Here is a 19,936-nt window from a genome sequence, read left to right as displayed (position 1 = left end):
GTCACGGTAAGGACCCCAGCTCTCTCAGGGTTGCTGCAGTCGAGCATGTTAAAACACATTGGCGTGGTTCCAATCGTCTGCAGCAGCTCTGTAAGAAGGAGACAGAATGGATATATAGGTTGGGGACTTTGACACCCAAAGGGTTAAACATAGAGCTGGATATAAATTGTTTTATTGCTAATGCCTGAAATGAAGTAATGATAGATGAGGGATTTGGGTGAGGTAGAATCACTGAGTGTTGTAGTTGCACAATTCACGGTTGTATCACCATGTATTTTACAGGATTTGTATATTTTGTATATTATTTGCGTATTTATATATTTTTTGTATATTTTTTGTATTTCACAATTTTATATATAAGCACTGTCACTTTAGGAATGGTATGCCGGGGGGTGTGCACCATGTGCACGGATGGCGCATGGGGGGCACACTCGTTGGCCTGAATAGGTGTAGGGATTAAGTATAAAGTACATTATTTGCACTGTCACTTTAAGTCCATTGGGGTGAATGGAGAATAAGGGGGTTTGGGATGAATTATGAAGTTTGGAGGCAATTATGTTGTAGGTATAAGTATTAATGATGCACTGTCACTTTAAGATCATAAGATGATGGTAAGAGGGGTTTGGGTAAGGAGTCCACGTATGTTGCTAAGTGGTAGAAATGTTGATGGATTATAAGGTAATAGGAGGGTTAATGCACTTTAGTAATGTAGAAACATTGGTATTTATACAGCAATAGTGTTTGTAATATGGTAATTATGAGATATAGGACATGGAGTGTATTAATATTTATATTGCACAAGGTTGAATTAGTATGGTTGTAGTGGAGATTATGTATATGTCATGGAAGGCATTCCGCGCGCATTGAGGTCAGTACGCTACCTGGTCTCCTAGCAGCAAGAGAGGGCGGTGTTGTGGGAGGTCCTGGAGGTGGAGTGGGCGTGGTTTTAGAGTTTTAGGGAAGACGTCAACCGCTGTCCTCCAGCCCCTGAATGAGTCACGACGGTGACGAAACGCGTAGGGCGGAGCGTGAGGTACGCGGTGACGTCATAACAAGGCAGCAAGGAAGTGGGAGACCCGGTGGCGTGCGCTCCATACCGCGGATCGAGCAGCCGCTGTGGAACCACTGTCTGAAGCTTGCATCACAATAAAGACTGGAATTGCTTTTATGAATACCTGGCTGACCGGAATCTGTTTATACGCTGTGTGGCAAGACGCGCTTCTGGGTGGCGATCCTCCGTGAGAGGTATTGGAGCGCAGTAATACTGATCCAACAGTGCAAGAATGGTAGCAATTAAATATTCCCTTGAAAAGCAATAGGTGAAGCTTTATACACTTTTGTAGGCTCCACCCACTTTTCTGAATATATTAATCCCATTCACTGAGTGACCAACTGTGCAAAGTTTAAGAACCCTCCCATTAACAGTGTAAGAATGGCTGCAGTTTACATTTTCCCAGTGAAATTTGTATTTGTCTTCACCCACTGTTGACCCGGCATTGCCCGGGTATGTATTTGACTGGAGTTGGTTCCACTTCTTCTAACCCTAACGCATAAAAACTCAATGACCAAGTTTGTGAGTTTTGGGGTCTTTAGCATCCATTTGTATATTCCCATAGGAATTAAACAAATCAGATTGGCTGTTTGTGGCTCTGCCCCTCTCCAGCATTTGAACCCCAGTCACCCAATGACCAACTGTTGCAGTTTTGAGGCATCTGCTATTACCAGTGTGTAAAAATGGCAGCAATTTAAATATTCCTCTTGAAAATCAACAGGTGAATTTTGATTGGCTATTATAGGCTCCACCCACTTCCCTGAATATTAATCTCAGTCACCCAGTGACCATCTGGGCAAAGTTTGGGAACCCTGCCATTAACAGTGTAAGAAGGCTTGTAGTCTACATTTTCCCAGTGAAATTTGGTTTTGGCTCCACCTACTTTTTGTAACCTGGACATACAGTCACTCAATGACCAAGTTTGTGAGCTTTGGGGTCCTTGGCATCAATAATTTGTATTTTCCCAAGAAATGAAACGGTTTGTGGCTCTGTCCCCTTTTCTGATTTTGAACCCCAATGACTAACTGTACCAGGTTTGAGGCTTGTGCCATTAACAGTGCAAGAATGGCAGCAATATTAATATTCACCTTGAAAATCAACAGGTGATTTTAATTGGCTTTTTTTAGGCTCCACCCACTTTTATAAATATGAATCCCAGTCACCCAGTAACCAATTGTGCAAAGTTTGAGAACCCTGTCATTAACAGTGAAGTAGGGCTGCAGTTTACAATTTCACAGAAAAATCTGTTTTTGACTCCACCCACTTTTTGTAACCTTGACACACAGTCACTACTCAATGACCAAGTTTGTGAGCTTTTGGGTTCCTGGCATCAAAATTGTGTGAATGGAAGCAGTTTATCCAAAAAAAAGCAAATCTGATTGGCTGTTTGTGGCTCCACCCCCTTTAGTGAATTTGAACCACAGTTGACCGACTGTAGCAGGTTTGGGGCCTCTGCCATTAACAGTGTAAGAATGACAGCAGTTTCAATATTCCCCTTGAAAATCAATAGGTGAATTTTGATTGGCTCTTGTAGGCTCCACCTACTTTTCCATATATTAATCCTAGTCCCCCAGTGACCAACTGTGTCAAGTTTGAGAACCCTGCCATTAACAGTGTAAGAATAGCTGCAATTTATATTTTCCCATGTAAAAAGTTGTTTTGGCTCTGCCCACTATTTCTAACCTTGACATACAGTCACTCACTGACCAAGTTTATGAGCTTTGTGGTCTTTTGCATCAATAAGTTGCATTTTACCATTGAAATTAAACAAATCTGATTGGCTTTTTTCGGCCCACTCCCTTTTCAGAATTTAAACCCCAGTCTCCCAGTGACTGACTGTACCAGATTTGAGGCCTCTGCCATTAAGAGTGTATGAATGGCAGCAATGTAAATATTCCCCTTGAAAATCAAAAGGTGAATTTTGATTGGCTGCTGTAGGCTCCACCCTCTTTCCTGAATATTAGTCCCAGTCACTCAGTGGCCAACTGTGTCAAGTTTGAGAACCCTGCCCATAACAGAATGGCTGAAATCAATCTAAAAAATCTGATTGGCTGTTTGTGGCTCCACCCACTTTAGTGAATTTGGACCCCAGTCACCCAATAACTGACTGCATCAGGTTTGTGACCTCTGCCATTGACAGTGTAAGAATGGTAGCAATGTAAATGTTCCACCTTGAAAATCAATAGGTCAATTTTGATTGGCTGTTTTCTCCACCCACATTTCTGAATATTAATCCCAGTCACCCAGTGGCCAATTGTGTCAAGTTTGGGAACCCTGCCATGTAAAAAATTAAGTTGTTGGCGCCGCACACTTTTTCTTACCTTGACATACAGTCACTCTATCAAGTTTATCAGCTTTGGGGTCCTTGGTATCAATAGTTTGTATATTCCCATTGAAAAATAAACCTGATTGGCTGTTTGTGGCTCCGCCCCATTTCTGATTTTGAACCCTAATCACCCAGTATCCAACTGTACCAGGTTTGAGGCATTTGCTATTAACAGTATAAGAATGGTAGCAGCTTAAATATTCCCTTTGAAAATCGAAAGGTGAATTTTTATTGGAAGGTAGGTGGATCCTACAACAGCCAAATTCTTAATCTCATTCACCCAGTGACCAACTGTGCAAAGTTTGAGAACCCTGCTATTAACGGTGTAAGAATGGCTACAGTTTATATTTTCCTAGTCAAATTTGTTTTTGGCTCCGCCTACTTTTTGTAACCTGGACACACAGTCACTCAATGACTAAGTTTGTGAGCTTTCAGGTTCCTGGCATCAAAAATGTGTGAATGGAAGCAGTTTATCCACCAAGGAAATCTGATTGGCTGTTTGTGGCCCCGTCCCTTTAGTGAATTTGGACCACAGTTACCCAAAGACAGACTGTAGCAAGTTTGAAGCCTCTGCCATTAACAGTGTAAGAATGGCAGCAGTTTAAATATTCCCATTGAAAATCAATAGGTGAATTTTGATTGGCTGTTGTAGGCTCCACACACTTTCTTGAATCTTAATCGGATTCACCCAGTGACCAACTGTGGCAAGTTTGAGAACCCTGCGATGAACAGTCTAAGAATGGCTGCAGTTTACATTTTTCTATTTAAAATGAATGGCTGAAATTTGATTGGCTGTTTTATGCTCCACCCACTTTTCCTGGATTTGTAACCTCGGTCACCAAGTGACCAACTGTGCCAAGTGTGGGGACTCTGGCTTGATTGCTGTGAGAATGGCAGCCTTTTACATTTTTTTCCATTGACTTGAATGGGTGAAATCTGATTGGCTGTTTGTAGCTCCGCCCATGTGTGCAGGGGGGCCGCGAGACCCCCAGAACATATCATCCCAGGTAGTATACCAAGTTTCGTTCAAATCGGTCAAGGCGTTTTTGCAATCTTCCATCATTTACTTGGAAAGTGTTTACAACTTTGAGGGGACAGAGACACATCAGTTATCTATTTTCATACTTAAAAGTACACAAAGCTGTACTCTCATCCACGGACTACATCTCCCGGCATGCATTACGGTGCGCATGACACCGCAGGAAACTACAAAAGCCAGAAGATGCTGCCAGTTCTCGTATGGCCCGGGATACTAAGGAACAGCTCCTCATAGGTAAGTATTGATCTTTAGGTTCCCAGTATAACACCTTGTGCTCTATGAAGAGGAAGTCAGCCTTCCATGATGCACTGCATTGAAAAAAGTGTCTTTTCAGAAAGTGTATGTCTGTGGTTGATGAAGTGTGTTTTGGACCATTCTCTATACTATATAATTACAGGTTCAAAGGAAACGTGAAGTGGTACACAGTGAGTCTGGACCTGCCTCCCAGTGAAAGATGGAAGCAACTGATAAACGAGAAGAAGGAACCGGTGAGCATGTTCTGATTTAGTTGTCAGGACTTCAAAGTACATCTTGTACAGCTGAGCAATGAAAACCATGAAGTCTTATGTCTTTTCAGTTGTAGAGGATACACATTATTCACAGTTTTCTGTTATTTAGAAAGGAGCTGTGAAGCTTATTTGAGGATATTGCTACAGTCCAGGAGGAAACAACCTAGACCAGGGGTGTCAAACTCAAATACAAAGTGGGCCGAAAGTGAACACTGGGAACAAGTCGCGGGCCAACCTCAATGTCTAGTGGCCACACCCCTCCCTTTACCTTGTAAAGGTCCTGAGCCCATATGCAATTCACTTTTTCTCCTGAGTTCTCTCCTAAGTGATATTTTCACAACTTAGAACTTACTCAATAAAATACTTTTTAAACCACCAGCAAGCAAGAAAATACTCAAAATAATTTTGATAGTACTTTTTCACCTATCGTACCTTTTGGCACTATTTCAATTGCAAAGTGCTGAAAAAAATATTTTAAATACAAGATGAAAAATTATCTCCTAGGAGAAAACTCAGGAGAAAACATTAATTGCATATGGGCCCTGGTGTCTTATGGTCCCCCTTCCTCCCCCCCCCCCCCCCCTATATAGTTCTGTGGTGTCTAGTGGATTTCCCTCACCTATACAGGTAGTCCTCAACTTACGAACGCCTGACTAACGACCCTACCGATACGAACGCCCGCCAGGATGAAGTCACTAGTGGGGGACTACCTCTCCTGCTCCGCGTTCCTTGGGCAGAGTAGGTGGAGCGGAAGCCACATCAGCGACGTCTCATCTGTTCCATGGTGGTGTAACATCTAATTGTGCTGCCCAGAAGATGCGCGGCCTGTCCTCTCTACCTTCACTGTTCCCCCAGCGGCTTCTCTTGCGTCGTGCAATGACGCAATCTCTAGGAGCCGCCACTAAGGGGCTCCTCCTGATTTCGTCATTACGGGATGCAAGAGAAGACGTCAGGGGAACAGTGAAGGGAGAGTGGACGGGCTGCACATCTTCCAAGGAGCATGATTGGACATTTCACCACCATCACCAAGAGGTGAGACATCGCTGATGCAGCTTCCGCTGCGCCTGCTCTGCACAAGGAATGGGGACACAGCTGGACACAATGCTGCGCCAAAGGGAGACGCAGTGCTGCGCCAAAGGGAGACGCAGTGCTGCGCCAAAGGGAGACGCAGTGCTGCGCCAAAGGGAGACGCAGTGCTGCGCCAAAGGGAGGCGCAGTGCTGCGCCAAAGGGAGACGCAGTGCTGCGCCAAAGGGAGACGCAGTGCTGCACAATTGTGCCACACAAGGAAGACCAAGGAACCACAGAGGGGGACAGAGATGACTAAAATGGGACACTGGATGCACAAGGGACAGAGATGGCACAGTGATCCGACTTAATAATGGATTCAGGTTAAGAACGAACCTATAGTCCCTATCTCGTTCATTAAACGGGCACTCTACCTGTACAGTTTCCTGGTGTTTAATGCCTCCTCCTCCCCTACACAGTTCCCTGGTGTTTAGTCCACCACTATAAGTTTACCTGGTGTCTAGTGAACCCCCCCTCCCCCCCCTATACAGTGGCAAGCTGTAACATTAACAGAAGTAGCAGACAGCCAATATGGAGAACCACACAGCCCTGGTTCTCGCCCCATTTGATCCAATACTCTGGAGGGTGGGACTTCAGGACGGAAGAGAAGGAGACATTTAAAAAGGCTTTTCTGTATCCCTTTAGATGTGCAAATCTACTCTACTGTACTGTATATACTGGTATACAGAAGAGCTCCCTCTAGTGGCTGCAGCACATATAAAGGAATGCGCTGGACAGAAAAAAACCTGACCCATGCACCCCACTTGTGGGAAGACTCTCATCCTCCTCCCTGACCAGCTCTACAGCTAGTGAGACTTACTGAGCAGGGCTTAGTGAATTGAAGCATGCTTTTTTTTGTATATTACCAAACCTCTACCACATGCTGGAAATCTCAGTGAAATTGGGTTAAAAAAGTGTAAAATACAGAATGCTATATCTTACCGATGTAAATTATTTTACCGAACTGCCTTTAGTGAATTGAGGCCATTTTGTGTGTTCTGGCTGATGCACCTTTTCTTTTTTTTTTTTTTTTTTTTTTTTAAGGATTTAGCCAATAATCAAAAATGACTGGTTCAGCTCCATCATAAGCAGCCATTCATTCTACTGCAGCATACAAGTTCCATAATTGAGATTCAATGAATAGGTTTGGCTCCAAGAACTGGTCTGTGGCTCATGTTGTAAGTTAGGGAATGGGCTGCTTTTTTGAGAGTGTTCTCTTGATCTATTTATGGCTGCTCCTGAGTGGGTTCCTGCCAGTCACATATCATTATACAAGCAGAGTCTGGAGCATTGTATTTGACTTTACCATATATTTCCGAGCCAACATCCAGCACTTACATGTAAGCAACAAGCATATATTTTGTCTTAAGCAGTGGAACAGCAGCGAGGGTCACCTTCAAAGTTTATTGTACATGAACCGCTGGGGGAATTGTGATTTATTAATAACTTCATAAACAACAATATAAGATGCATTTTATGCTAGTCTTTATATAAATGTAAATCAAAGACCCAAACAAGCCTCTGCTCAACTCTCCATGGCAACTGCTGTAAATCAAGCCTGCGACTGTATGCAGCAAACAAAGGCTGCCAGTCTCCAACACCTAGCGAGAAACGTAGTTCTGCATCACAGATTGCTGCTGGGGAAGCACATAGAGTAGCGTGGAAATGCATTGGGTTTTATCCTGCTGTGCCAATTTATTATAGCAAATAATCTCATGGAGCTAGCAGAAGTCTGTGGAGCGGAACTACTCTTTAAGTAATAAACATTATATGTAGTCACGTTTGTCAATGTCTCACCATTTTCATTATCCGTGTGTTGTATTAGCATGATAAAGTGTTTCATTTCCTTCCCTTGCAGCTGTCTGCAATGATTCAGCAAATTAAGAACTTGGTCATCTCCATTTTTAAAAGTCAAAAACTGATTGACCTAGTGGATAAGAAGCTGGTAAGTAGGATGTCTTTATAGAATCATTATCTGTAAATTGAGTCTAGTGTATGTCATTTGTCAGCACAGATCAAAGGTTTGTAAGGTGCTTGAAAGCAGGAGGGCCAGTTTCCACATCATGTCCTTCGGTGCGTTTTCCCACACTGAAAAACAAATTGAAACACATGGCAATGTAAGTCAATGGTCTTGTTTCTTTAGCATGTGTTTTTTTTTCCAGGGCTCTGGAGTCTGTACAAAAATCCTCCAACTCCTGAGTTTATGAAAACTCTGACTTCAGGTACCCAAAATTGCTTTGCCTTCGCAACCCTTGCGGGGCTATGGAGTGGGTACAAAAATCCTCTGACACCTCAGTTTATAAAACCAGACTCTAGGTACCCCAAAACTACTCCTGGACTCCAATTCCATAGCCGTTTTATTCGTATTCGTTCTGATATGGGGGAAAAAATGACAGTATGAAGCATTTTTTTGCACGATACATTCGAATGCATCCAAATTATGCAAGATCATATGTAATCATTATGCATAGACGTGTGTGCATGCCTTTTTTGTGTTGAAAATCCATTGGTTTACACAGGAAGTTAGGTTAGAAAAGAAGTTGTCATATGGTAATTTGAAGAAAATTGTGTGTTTGTCAAATGCTGAAAATAAACATAAGAAACAAAATATGTGCAATTTCCAGCATGCAGAAGATAATGCATGGGTGGAAACTTAGCCAGGCTTATGTCCCTCAACACGATATCATGATCAGTCAAAAACAAAATATCTTCACCCGGGACCAGGCAAATTGAGAGAAAAATTTTCTGTGAGGTGACTGGAGAGCAGTTAGGAATGTGGAGCCAATAGAAAGAATTCTGGTTTTGGATACAAAACAATGCAGAGTTGATGAAGGAGGAAAACTATTTACATTTTAAATACATCATATTCTTTGTGAACAGAGCCCAAAGATAGACATGAGAAATGTGTCTTTATGCCACTCTAAGCAGTGATTGCTTTGTGAAGAGATTAATACAACAAATTTATTAGGATTTATTTGTGGCCATAATCATAAAGTAACTTCGTAATTTTACAAAATACCGTACCTATGAATAAAATTTGCCATAAAACTGCTACTGTCTAAATTGATTGGAACATAATTTAAGTAATTATGGACTCCGAACCAAAACAGTGTTATGAATTGCAGCGTGTAATTAAAAACCCTGACCTGTGTATTGCTGCATTGTCTGTATGCCAAGAGTTACATTAACTAATTACAACTCAATTGACCTTATTTGCTTTCTGAGAATGTTCTTAAGAGAGGTTGTAATGAAGACCATGTTTTAAGCAAAAACATGAAGTGTCTAATTCCCTGCACATAATTGAGATAAGTAAATGGGTGGTGCATGACTCCATTGATTCTTTACAGTGTTCTGGTTAAAGCAAGCCCGAAGCGTTTAGTTTTTTTTTTAATTAAAAATAGATCCTCACCTAAGGAGAGGGAAGGCTCTGGGTCCTACAGAGCCTTCCTGTTCTCCCCCCAGTCTCCTCGTTCCCACGCAGGCCGCTCCGTTCGAGTCTCCGGCCGCGGGAGACTTCAGCAGTCTTCATAAGCACTCGGGCTCCCAAAAACCAGGGGCTCTGTACTGCACACGTGCGAATGCGCCAGAGAGGGCGCGCATGCGCAGTAAAGAAGCGGCCGAAGTCTCCCCAACCTGAAAGAGAGCACTGCTAACGGGATAGCCTGCAGGAGAACGTGGAGACCGGCAGGAGAACGGGAAGGCTCTATAGGACTCAGAGCCTTCCCTCTCCTTAGGCAAGTATCTGTTTTTCATTTTAAAATTCTTTTCAGACTCCCTTTAATTTAGCTTCAGATAATTCCACTGCTATGAGAGTAACTTGATGTAGATTTTGACTATCATCTGCACCATTTTAGGATTGAAGGAGAAAGACAAGTTAGCAATAGCCTATTTCTGTGTAACAGCTCCTGTCTGAATCCTCTGGTGTATTATGAACCATGCTGATTGTCTAGCTGTCACAGGCAAGTTTTATACTTGGCGTGTGCAGTGCGAGGCCCCGCCGGATTGCATCACAATGCACAAAATCACAAACAAATGAGCCTGAGGCAGAGTATGCTGACGGAGTCATATGCACGCTGCTGCCCTTCGCCCAGTGATTTACTTCCTGCTGGACAGGAAGTATGTCATTGGGATTCTCAGAGCTGTCTGTTGTGTTTTGCGCAACGCCTCTCCCAACTTTTAAAAGGTGTACGTCACCTATTGTCTTGCATTACTTCAGCCACTGCGGAAGTCCATCGGTAAGGCACTGTTGGTTTAGCGGCGGATCGGGCACTTCTCTCACAATGCAATGGGCTGCATTAAGTGTGCAAGGCTACATAGCTTTGCATTGCCCTTGCGGCAACCGAGAGGAACACAATGCAGGATTTCTAGGTAAGTATAAATGGGGCCTAAAGCTAACCAAGCACCAAATAGTATTCCATGCCTCAAAAAAATGTCACTGTTAGTTTTATGTTAATTTGGTTTATTTTGAATTGTTACCCTTTTTCATTTTTAACCACTTTGGGGCCGGCATATAAACCCCCCCTTAAGGACTAGGGCAGATTTGAGTTTTGAAGTGTTCCCAATATAGCCAAGCAGCGGTATCCCCAGTATAGAGAGCTAGGCATGGGAGTCCCCAGTATAGGTAGCAGGCATTACTCACCTCCCCAGCTCCAGCGAGGAGCAGCTCTCCCCACCATCCAGCTTTACACTGCTGCTAAGTTCCGGGTCCCGGCTTGATGACGTCATCAAGCCGGGACCCGACACTAAAGGCAGTGCGAGGCTGGATGCCGGGCAGAGTGGATGGGGAGTGATGATCGCCGGAGGAACAACCAGGATAGGTGAGTCTGGTCCTCTTCTGCTTCAGTGATCACTACGATCGGCGGCAATTGTAGTGATCGGTAGCCAAACTCCATGGCTCCTGATCAGTGAGTGGCGATGTCAGCTGTCATATGATTGACATTCAGGTGCATCCGATCGCGGCGGGACTAAAAGGACATTTAGTTACGTACTGTCAGCAATAACCTTGGTCCCGAAGTGGTTAAAGTACCAGAGAACTGAGTATGTATAAGGAGGCTGACATATGTATTTACATTTCAATGATACCAGTTGCCTGACAATCCTGCTGATCTCCTTGGATGCAGCAGTGTCTGAATCAGTCATTGGATTAGTGCAAGCATTGCAAATTACGGTTCTTGCTTTGTGCAGCCAACTACTCCTGCAGCAAGGTGCAGAGTTTCTGAACAGTCTGTACTGACAGTACTGTTTTCATGGTTGCAAAGTTGAGCTTGCTGTCTATTTTTAGCTGGCTGTGAATTGAAATGGAAATATACAAAAAAAAAAAAAAAAAAAAAAAAAGAAATGGAAATATACTTTTTCAGTAAAAATAACATTACCTGCGGTCGGGGGGAGGGCAGCCCACGGTGCCTCTTTAAAAGCACACCTGAACTGAGAGGGATATGGAAGCTGACATTTGTATTTCCTTTTAAACAATGCAGGTTGCCATGGGTATCCTGCTGAGCCTGTGCCTCTTATGCTATGTACACACACAATGAGATTTTCTGTCAGATTTAGGCTACTTACACACCAAGACGTTGTGTTTTAAGGGGACGTTAAGGTCGCATAACGTGCCCCTAACGCAATGCATGGTGGTGTTGAAGTTGGAACTCAGAATGAGCTGCGTTATGCAGCTCTCAAAGCAGCCGATCCAGGTCAGTGATAGGAAGTCCGGATCTTTTTAAGGATTCGGATCATTGAAAAGATCCGGATCTTTGAACTGAATCATTTGAATCATTTTACTAGGGAAGCAGACTGGGGGTGAAATGACTAGCAGGACAGGACTTTCCCTGCACTGTACATTCTGTATGTTCCTGTTTCTTCCAGCCAGACATCCACTGTGAACCGAATCTTTCATTGTGATGATCCGGATGATTCGACTCATAAAAAAGATCCGGATCAAATGAACGATTCGTTCATGATCCGGACAACACTACAGTCCCACCACGAGTCTCTGCAGTGCAGTGAATATTAATTAGCTATGTGGCTAGCCGCAGAGGAGGAGGGGAGACCTCCTCCTCCAACATTACTGAGCATGTGCAAACAGTCTAACGTGGCTTAGCCCAGTATAATGTACAGCATGCAGCACTTTGTTTAAACGTGCTGCATTACTATATAACGCAACGTGTGCACTGTGAACAGCATTGATGTTACAGTGCTGTGAGGTTAGGCTGCGTTACTGGCTGCTGTAATGTGGGACTTTAACGTCCCACTGTGAAACCAGCCTAACTGTCAGATCGATTATTTCCAACATGTCTGCTCTAATTTCCGATCGATTTTTCCATAGACGTGAACAGAAAATCAATCGGAAATCAGATTAGACATGCTGGAAATAATTGATCTGACAGTAACTCTGCCAGAAAATCTCATTTGTGCCTAGCATGATATTTTTTTTACCCTAGGCCTTGAACAAATCTGGTGCTCTGACTGGATTAGCCACATACTTGTTTCAGGTGAGTGCTTCAGACACCACTGCAGCCAAAGAGATCACCAGGACAGCCAGGCAACTGGTATTTTTTAAAAGGAAATAAATATGGCAGCCGCCATGTACCTCTCACCTCAGGCTCCCTTTGAGGTAGTAAGCAAATGAGGGAAGCAAGAAAGCTGGCACTGCTGCAAGTGTTCCATTTATTGTAGCATATAAAAAGTGCATACGTGCAACATCTTGCGTAATGCATAAAACAAGCACATACCCTTTGTGAGAGGAGGCGTGGGTGGTGGTGGGTGCTGGGCACAGGATGCCCAGCACAAAGGGTATGTGCTTGTTTTATGCATTACGCAAGATGTTGCACGTATGCACTTTTTATATGCTACTTTAAATTGAACACTTGCAGCAGTGCCAGCTTTCTTGCTTCCCTCATTTGCTTACTGCTTGATGTCCTAGCTTGAGCACGCTGAAGAGGTTCTAGAGAGGAGGTGCATTTTTAATCCATCTGTGCACACTGCATGTCCTTAAAGCTGAGCAGTCAATGTTATAACCGCTGTAGTGCCAACCGCCTGCTTTCTTTTGTTTTTGGTTTATCCCTTTGAGGTACACTGAAATTGTACTTACAAAGCAAGTATAGCATTTCCAACTTTTTAAAGAGTACCTGATGTGATGTGATCTGATGCGAAAACTGTTTATGTACAGTACCAATCCTACTTAGAAGTAGGCCATGTGAACAACTTTAAAAGGGAGAAAGTAAAAGATTCACTTTAATAGGCATCTTGGCAAGATTATTGTCTGAGGCCCATTTATAATGGTGTCTTGTGAAATGCATTTTTTTTTAGATTTGTTTGATGAGAAATCAAATGCTGTGGAAAGTTTTGAAGATCATATTGTGCTTCAATCAATAATGTATTTTGTTTTACAGCCTTCCGTTATTGGGACTCTGCCACCCCCTTTTGGTGAAGAACTTAAAGGAGTTGCAGATGCAGCTGGTATCCCACTAGGTATAACTTTTATTCAAAATGAAAGTAGTTATATTAAAATGAAATGATTGATTTTGGAATATCTAAACCACAACTTCCTCCGTTACTCAATAGTGGTGCTACTAGCAGAAGTACTAAAAATGGTAGCATTTCTGACCACACCTTTTACCCCTTTACTTTCTTAAAGCACACCTAAACTGAGAGGGATATGGAGGCTTACATATTTATTTTCTTTGAAATAATGCAGATTGCCTGGCTCGAGGCAGAACAATTTGGCGGCAACATGTTTGGGCGCACCATACACCGTAATGGGAATTACGGCTATAGCGGCACTCAGAAGCTAATTTGTGCGCCGGCAAAAGACAGAACCCAAATTGCTTAAAGAGACTCTGTAACAAATTGTTTATCTTTATTTCTTCTATGCTATAAGTTCCTATGCCTTTTCTAATGTGGTCTGGCTTACTGCAGCTTTTCCTAATTGCACAGTAGCTGTGTTATCTCTGTTATATGATCTAATCTTCTCTCTATAGTCGGCACAGTCAGGCTGAGGCAGTCAGACTGGAATGTGCAGGGCTGCTTGTGATTAGCTAGAAGCTGTACACACCCCCTGCAGGCTCTGTGTGACTAACACACTCTGCTTAGCTGAGCCTATTAGAAGCTGGTTAGTTTGTTTGTAAACACTGCCTAAAACTGGCAATTACAAGCCAGGTTTGCAGCAGAGAATGGCAGAAACAGCACAGAGGGGACCAGGAGCACATAATGAATAGAATGGTATGCTTTTTATTGTAAGAATTTCAGAGTACAGATTCTCTTTAAGAACAGTGTAATTCTTCCGCCAGCAATCACCCACTATCCATGGCGGCCTGGAGGGGGAATAGTAATTACCGTATTTTTCGGAATATAAGACGCTCTGGCATATAAGACGCACCTAGATTTAGAGGGCAAAAATCAGGAAAAAAATAAATAAAATAAACCTAGGTGCGTCTATGGTGCAGGGGCTTCTTATGGACCTCTAGCTCCCCCAAAACTGTCTTTATCTAAGCTACACTTCCCATCTATACTAACACCTGCTACACTACACTTCCCTTACCCCTGCTGCCCCCACCAACTACACATTACTTCACTAACCCCTACTGCAACTACACTACAGTATACTACACTTCCCTCACTAACACCTGCAGCCAACCCAAACTACACTACACTTCACTAACTAACCCCTCCAGCCAACCCAAACTACACTACAATTCACTAAGTAACCCATCCAGCCAACCCAAACTACACTACACTTCACTAAGTAACCCCTCCAGCCAACCCAAACTACACTACACTACACCCCTGCTGCATCTCACCTGATCCTGTCACTGCGATCCTCCCCTCCTCCATCTGCCTGTCATCACCCGAGAGTCGCAGCAGCCGTCATCTGAGGGTCCCATTAGGTGTCATCAGAGGGTCCAGCAATCCCATCCAGTATCCCTGCTCTTTAAGTGTCCTGGTTGCCGGCTCCTCTTCGCTGCAGTCATGCTTGTATGCAGCCTCATGGTGATCACGCGGTGATTACACGCTGCCGGGGCCGACTTCCTCCATAGTTACGGCGTCCTCTTCTTAGTTACAGTGCCCCCTTCTGCGTGACGATCGCCGCACGTGTGCCTGACGTCATGCGTGACCCCGGCGCACATGCGCCGCTTGCCACACAGAAGAGGGCACTGTATCTAAGAAGAGGACGCCGTAACTATGGAGGAAGACGGCCCCGGCAGCGCGTAATCACCACGTGCCTGCATACAAGCATGACTGCAGTGAAGGGGAGCCGGCGACTTGGACACCTAAATAGCAGGGATACTGGATGGGATTGCTGGACCCTCTGATGACGGCTGCTGCGACATTGGATGTTGGCGGACAGACGAAGGAGGCGAGGATCGCGGCGGCAGGATCCGGTAAGTATGTTATGGGGCGAAACTACCGTACCTTTGGAATATAAGACGCACCCACTTTTTCCCCCCAGTTTTGGGGAAGAAAAAGTGCGTCTTATATTCCGAAAAATACGGTAACCCCGCCGGGACTTGTTTAGGACCTCAGTAAGCAGTTTATCGGCTTCATGCTGCGCCCCCACCGGTTTTTATATGTATCCTGCCTGGCTGTTCTGCTGAGCTGTTTCTAATACTTGTATCTGTAGACCCTGAACAAGCATGCAGATAAGGGCTCTGACTGAAATCTGACTGGATTACCTGCATGCTTGTTTCAGGTATGTGATTCAGGCACTGCTGCAGCCAAAGAGATCAGCAGGGTTGCCAGGTAACTGGTATTGTTTAAAACTAAATAAATATAGCAGCCTACATATTCGTCTCTCTTCAGGTGTCCCTTAATGTTCCTCTCCCACCATAGGTCTTTGCTGTGAGCAGCAAGAGACCCTCAAAAGATTGGAGTGACTGCTTTCTGTACAAGCTGCTCTGTGCCTGACATCGATGAAAAGGGGGTACAAGACAGTAATTATGGACTATTATAGATACCCCCATCCCCTACAAAGCACTGTGCTAACCTATTGGCTTGAAGGGTGGCTAGTAATGGAGTGGAAGGGGTTTCTTTGTGGTGCTTTCCTATTTTTCCAGTAATGAATAACTAGTTAAGCACACGCTGCACTTCAGTGCATTTGGAAACCATGCATACTACAATAGCTCAAGGGGGCTGTGCAGTCTGAACAGAAAGTGCATTTCTTCACAAAAACAAGCCAAGGTCTGCTTTATGTTGAGTGAAATTGCTTCATACTATAGACACGCCTCTTTGTAATATCAGCAGCCAGCGCAGTTATTTGTAGAGGTGTAGTCTATTGGTCATGCCATTTTTGAGTGACTAATTCTCTTGTGTTTTCTGTGGTAAGACTTCTGCCTCTTTCACCCGGCCGCTTTTCCAGCAGCTCCTCTGCTCATCATGAGACTTTCCTCAGAACCACAGCAGTCAGCAAGTTTTGTAACCATCTTTTGAAATAATCTGCTGACAAACTCACTTTAACCACTTGATGACGTGTAGTTGTGGAGAGTGCACCACCAGTTTGTAACTAAATGAGGCACATGTGGTATCATTTTAACCATGATTAGTTGTAGAATACATTTTGGTGTGTCTTAAAGCTTGGACCCACATCTCATAAAAAATCAGTAGGGACAAACTCAATCCAACATAAAAAGTAATTTTCAAAATTATGATCAAACTTGGGAAAGTTTTAGCAAAACTACAAAAGACCTATATGGTAACATTTCAACCGTGATAAGTAGTAGAACAGAGTTTAGAGAGCTTTAGGGTTGAGGCCCATGTCTTGTGTATTCTTTTTGGTCACAAATTGAATCAAAAGCAATTACATTTTCACATATTCTGTACCAAAATAAGACTTAAAATGAAAACAAAGTGACTGAATATAAAAGAAAAAACATATATTGATACCTTAGGAACTTGGCTTTTTAAATATATTTGCCATGAGGGTATATTACTATTATTATTGCAAATAAGGTCTTGTAATCATCGTTCGTATACAATGAAAAAAGCAAAAAACTGAAAAAAAGACACCTTTATTTCTTTATTTCCAAATACAATTTTGTCATACATCGCATTAGGAACATAATCTAAATGTAATAACTGGGATGGATAAGAAAATATAATTTGTGGGTTTTTTCAATTGTTTTCCCCCTTATTTTCCCTTTAAAATGCATAGAAAATAATTATGAAACAAAATGATCACACACTAAAAGCCTATTTTATCCTGGAAAAAAAACTATATAGATCATTTAGGTGTGATAAGTAGTAATGAAGTTATTGGCAAATGAATGGGAGCATCGCTGATTTTGTGAAAATTCCTCTCGTCCTTAAAGAGAATCTGTATTGATAAAATTGCACAAAAGTTAACATACCAGTGCGTTAGGGGACATCTCCTATTACCCTCTGTCACAATTTCGCCGCTCCCCGCCGCATTAAAAGTGGTTAAAAACAGTTTTAGAAAGTTTGTTTGTAAACAAACAAAATGGCCACCAAAACAGGAAGTAGGTTGATGTACACATAGAAAATACATCCATACACAAGCAGGCTGTATACAGCCTTCCTTTTTAATCTCAAGAGATCATTTGTGTGTTTCTTTCCCTCTGCAGCTATCTTCCACTGAAGTGTCAGGCTGTTTCTTCCTGCAGAGTGCAGACAGCTCTGCCTGTATGTAATTCTTCAGTATGTGAAAGCCCAGCCAGCTCAGAGGAGGATTTATCCAGCTTGTAAAAGATAATAGAGCAGAGAGAAGCTGCACTAATCTAAATAATACACAGGCAGTGTGCAGAGAGGGGCCTGGAGGGGGAGATGCATCACAGAACCACAACACTGAAGAACTTGGCAGACACAGGCCTGACAAGTCTGACAAGAGAGAGATAAGTTGATTTATTACAGAGATGGTGATAGTAGAACGTGCTGCAGTAAGCCAGTACACATTAGAATAGCTTTTGGAAGTTGTAGGATGGAAGAAAACCGGATGAAATTTTTGTTACGGAGTCTCTTTAAGTGATTAAAGTGACCCTGATAAAAATATGGACATGTCAATTACATTTTTTGGGGGATCAGAGCTATACTTTGTTGTCCATAGGATGTTTGTTAGTGTTGAGCCAGGCATGCACATTCAGTAATGGCCTTCCAAAATAATCATCCACCTGTATGAACCTGCTGCTCAGGTTCTGGCCTGTCAGAATCTACAGAGCCTTTTGCTTATATTTGGTCATATGAGAATGTTTGCAAAGTGCATTCTGTATTATAGGATCAGTTGCTGTAATAACAGCATGTGTTTTCATCTGCTGGTTCTGGTGAATACTGTATTCAGTTTCTACTAGATATTGTTCACTTACCTACATGGCTGTGGAGTCGGAGCAATGTTTGGGTACCTGGAGTTGGAGGTTTCATAAACAGAGGTGTAATATGTACGAACAGAGGCGCCAAGCAGAGTAAAACAATGTTCTAAAAATGATAAAAAGAGGGAAGTCGAGGTGGACTTACCTCCCTCTGGTAGTGGACATATACTCAAATGCAGAGTAAAAATATATATACAATTTATTCACCACTCCATAAAATCGCAACGCGTTTCGCGGTCAACAGTCCCGCTTCATCAGGCAGTATAGGAGCATAAAAAACTGGTTCAGGTCCATAAAGCGTGTGAGCGCCTCACAGAGGCTGGTGGAGGGGTTCTTTCCCCATTTTTCTATCTACAGAGAGCGACTTTTATACCTGAGTGGGGTCAGGTACTAATACTCCCCACCTGCCTGTCAGGTGGTTGCCTGATGGTAACCCACCTTTGTGAGTATAAGAACCTTTGACATTATTTTATATATTGAGCTTACCAGACAATATTGCACTATTGGGCTCTCGGTGTCCTCTGTTTTGTTTTTACAAGTTCATAAACAGAGGAGTTGGTTGATTTTTTTTGTTTTTTTTTTGTTTTGTTGTACTGACTCCACGGCTCTGCTTCCCTATTTGCCACCTTGTACCAATTTATATTGATAAAGATATTTGCAGGAATTGATCTAGTATTGTTTCCTAAAAGCAGTACAAAGCTATTGAAGCCCTACTCTCACCTGTTGTTGGTTAGATTAAAAAAAAAAAAAAAAAAAAAAGATTGCTTTTCACAATCAATGGTTGAATGTTTATTTTCATTAGATTCAATTTTTTTTTTCAATTGAATCAGTGTATGTTTTGTATTTAGGAATCTATGGTATGTGTTAGTGTGTGTAAGATAGCAGGAGCTAGTAGGGCTGAGGTGAGCCAGGCCCACTAGTCATTCCCTTGACCTCTACAACACCTGAAGACCTAGAGGTTGAAGAGGGTGCAGTCCACCCAATCACATAAGTAGAGTTTTCCTATGGACTCTGGCTCACCTCACCCATACTAGCGCCCAAAGCACTGATTATCCCTATGAATGTTTTCTTTCATAAAACAATTAAAGAAGGAACCAATAGCACTTAAGCAGACATTTAGGCTTTGTTCCCATCTAAAATCAATTGATGCCAGCAATTTTTTTTTCTTAACTCCCGGCGCTTCACTGCATGCTACAATTTTGCGTTGAGTGCTTGTTTGCACCTAGGGCGTTTTTTTTTTTTTAGTGCCTGCGATTTTTAAAAACTCCTTAAAAGCGATTGCGCAATGAATCCTTATGGGACAGTTCATATCAGCGCGTTCCATCTGCTCAGTAAATCGCTGCATGTACCATTTTCGGGGCAATTTTGCTACAATGGAAGGTATAGGAAAAACACAAAACGCTCACAAATCGCTTTATCCGGCGATTATCCAGCGATTACGTTTGCGCTTTTATGAATACATTGTATTTATTATTTTCCGGGTCAAAGAGTTCACTTCCCAACTTGTGTCAGGAAGTGAAAAAACAAATCGCTCTGCAAAAGCACTTTAAAAAAGCGCTTAACACAAAATCGTAGCGCGCAGTGGAGCGGCGGGAAGGGGGGGGGGGGGGGGGAAACGTGCAACAAACCGAAAATT

General features: G+C 42.8%; 1 protein-coding gene across 1 annotated transcript in view; it reads left to right on the top strand.

The window, feature by feature from the left end:
• Positions 1-19,936, top strand: part of ASAH1 (N-acylsphingosine amidohydrolase 1) — an 80,238-nt gene that overhangs the window by 14,960 nt on the left and 45,342 nt on the right. The window contains exons 3-5 of the mRNA XM_068278658.1: positions 4,814-4,904; positions 7,851-7,937; positions 13,378-13,456. Coding sequence (XP_068134759.1) covers positions 4,814-4,904; positions 7,851-7,937; positions 13,378-13,456 — 257 coding nt within the window. The remainder of the gene's footprint in view (positions 1-4,813; positions 4,905-7,850; positions 7,938-13,377; positions 13,457-19,936) is intronic.

The sequence above is a fragment of the Hyperolius riggenbachi genome, chromosome 1 (genome assembly GCF_040937935.1).
Source record: "Hyperolius riggenbachi isolate aHypRig1 chromosome 1, aHypRig1.pri, whole genome shotgun sequence".
Lineage (NCBI taxonomy): Eukaryota > Metazoa > Chordata > Amphibia > Anura > Hyperoliidae > Hyperolius > Hyperolius riggenbachi.
The sequence above is the reverse complement of the archived record's forward strand: the minus strand, read 5'-3'. Positions and strand labels throughout refer to the sequence as shown.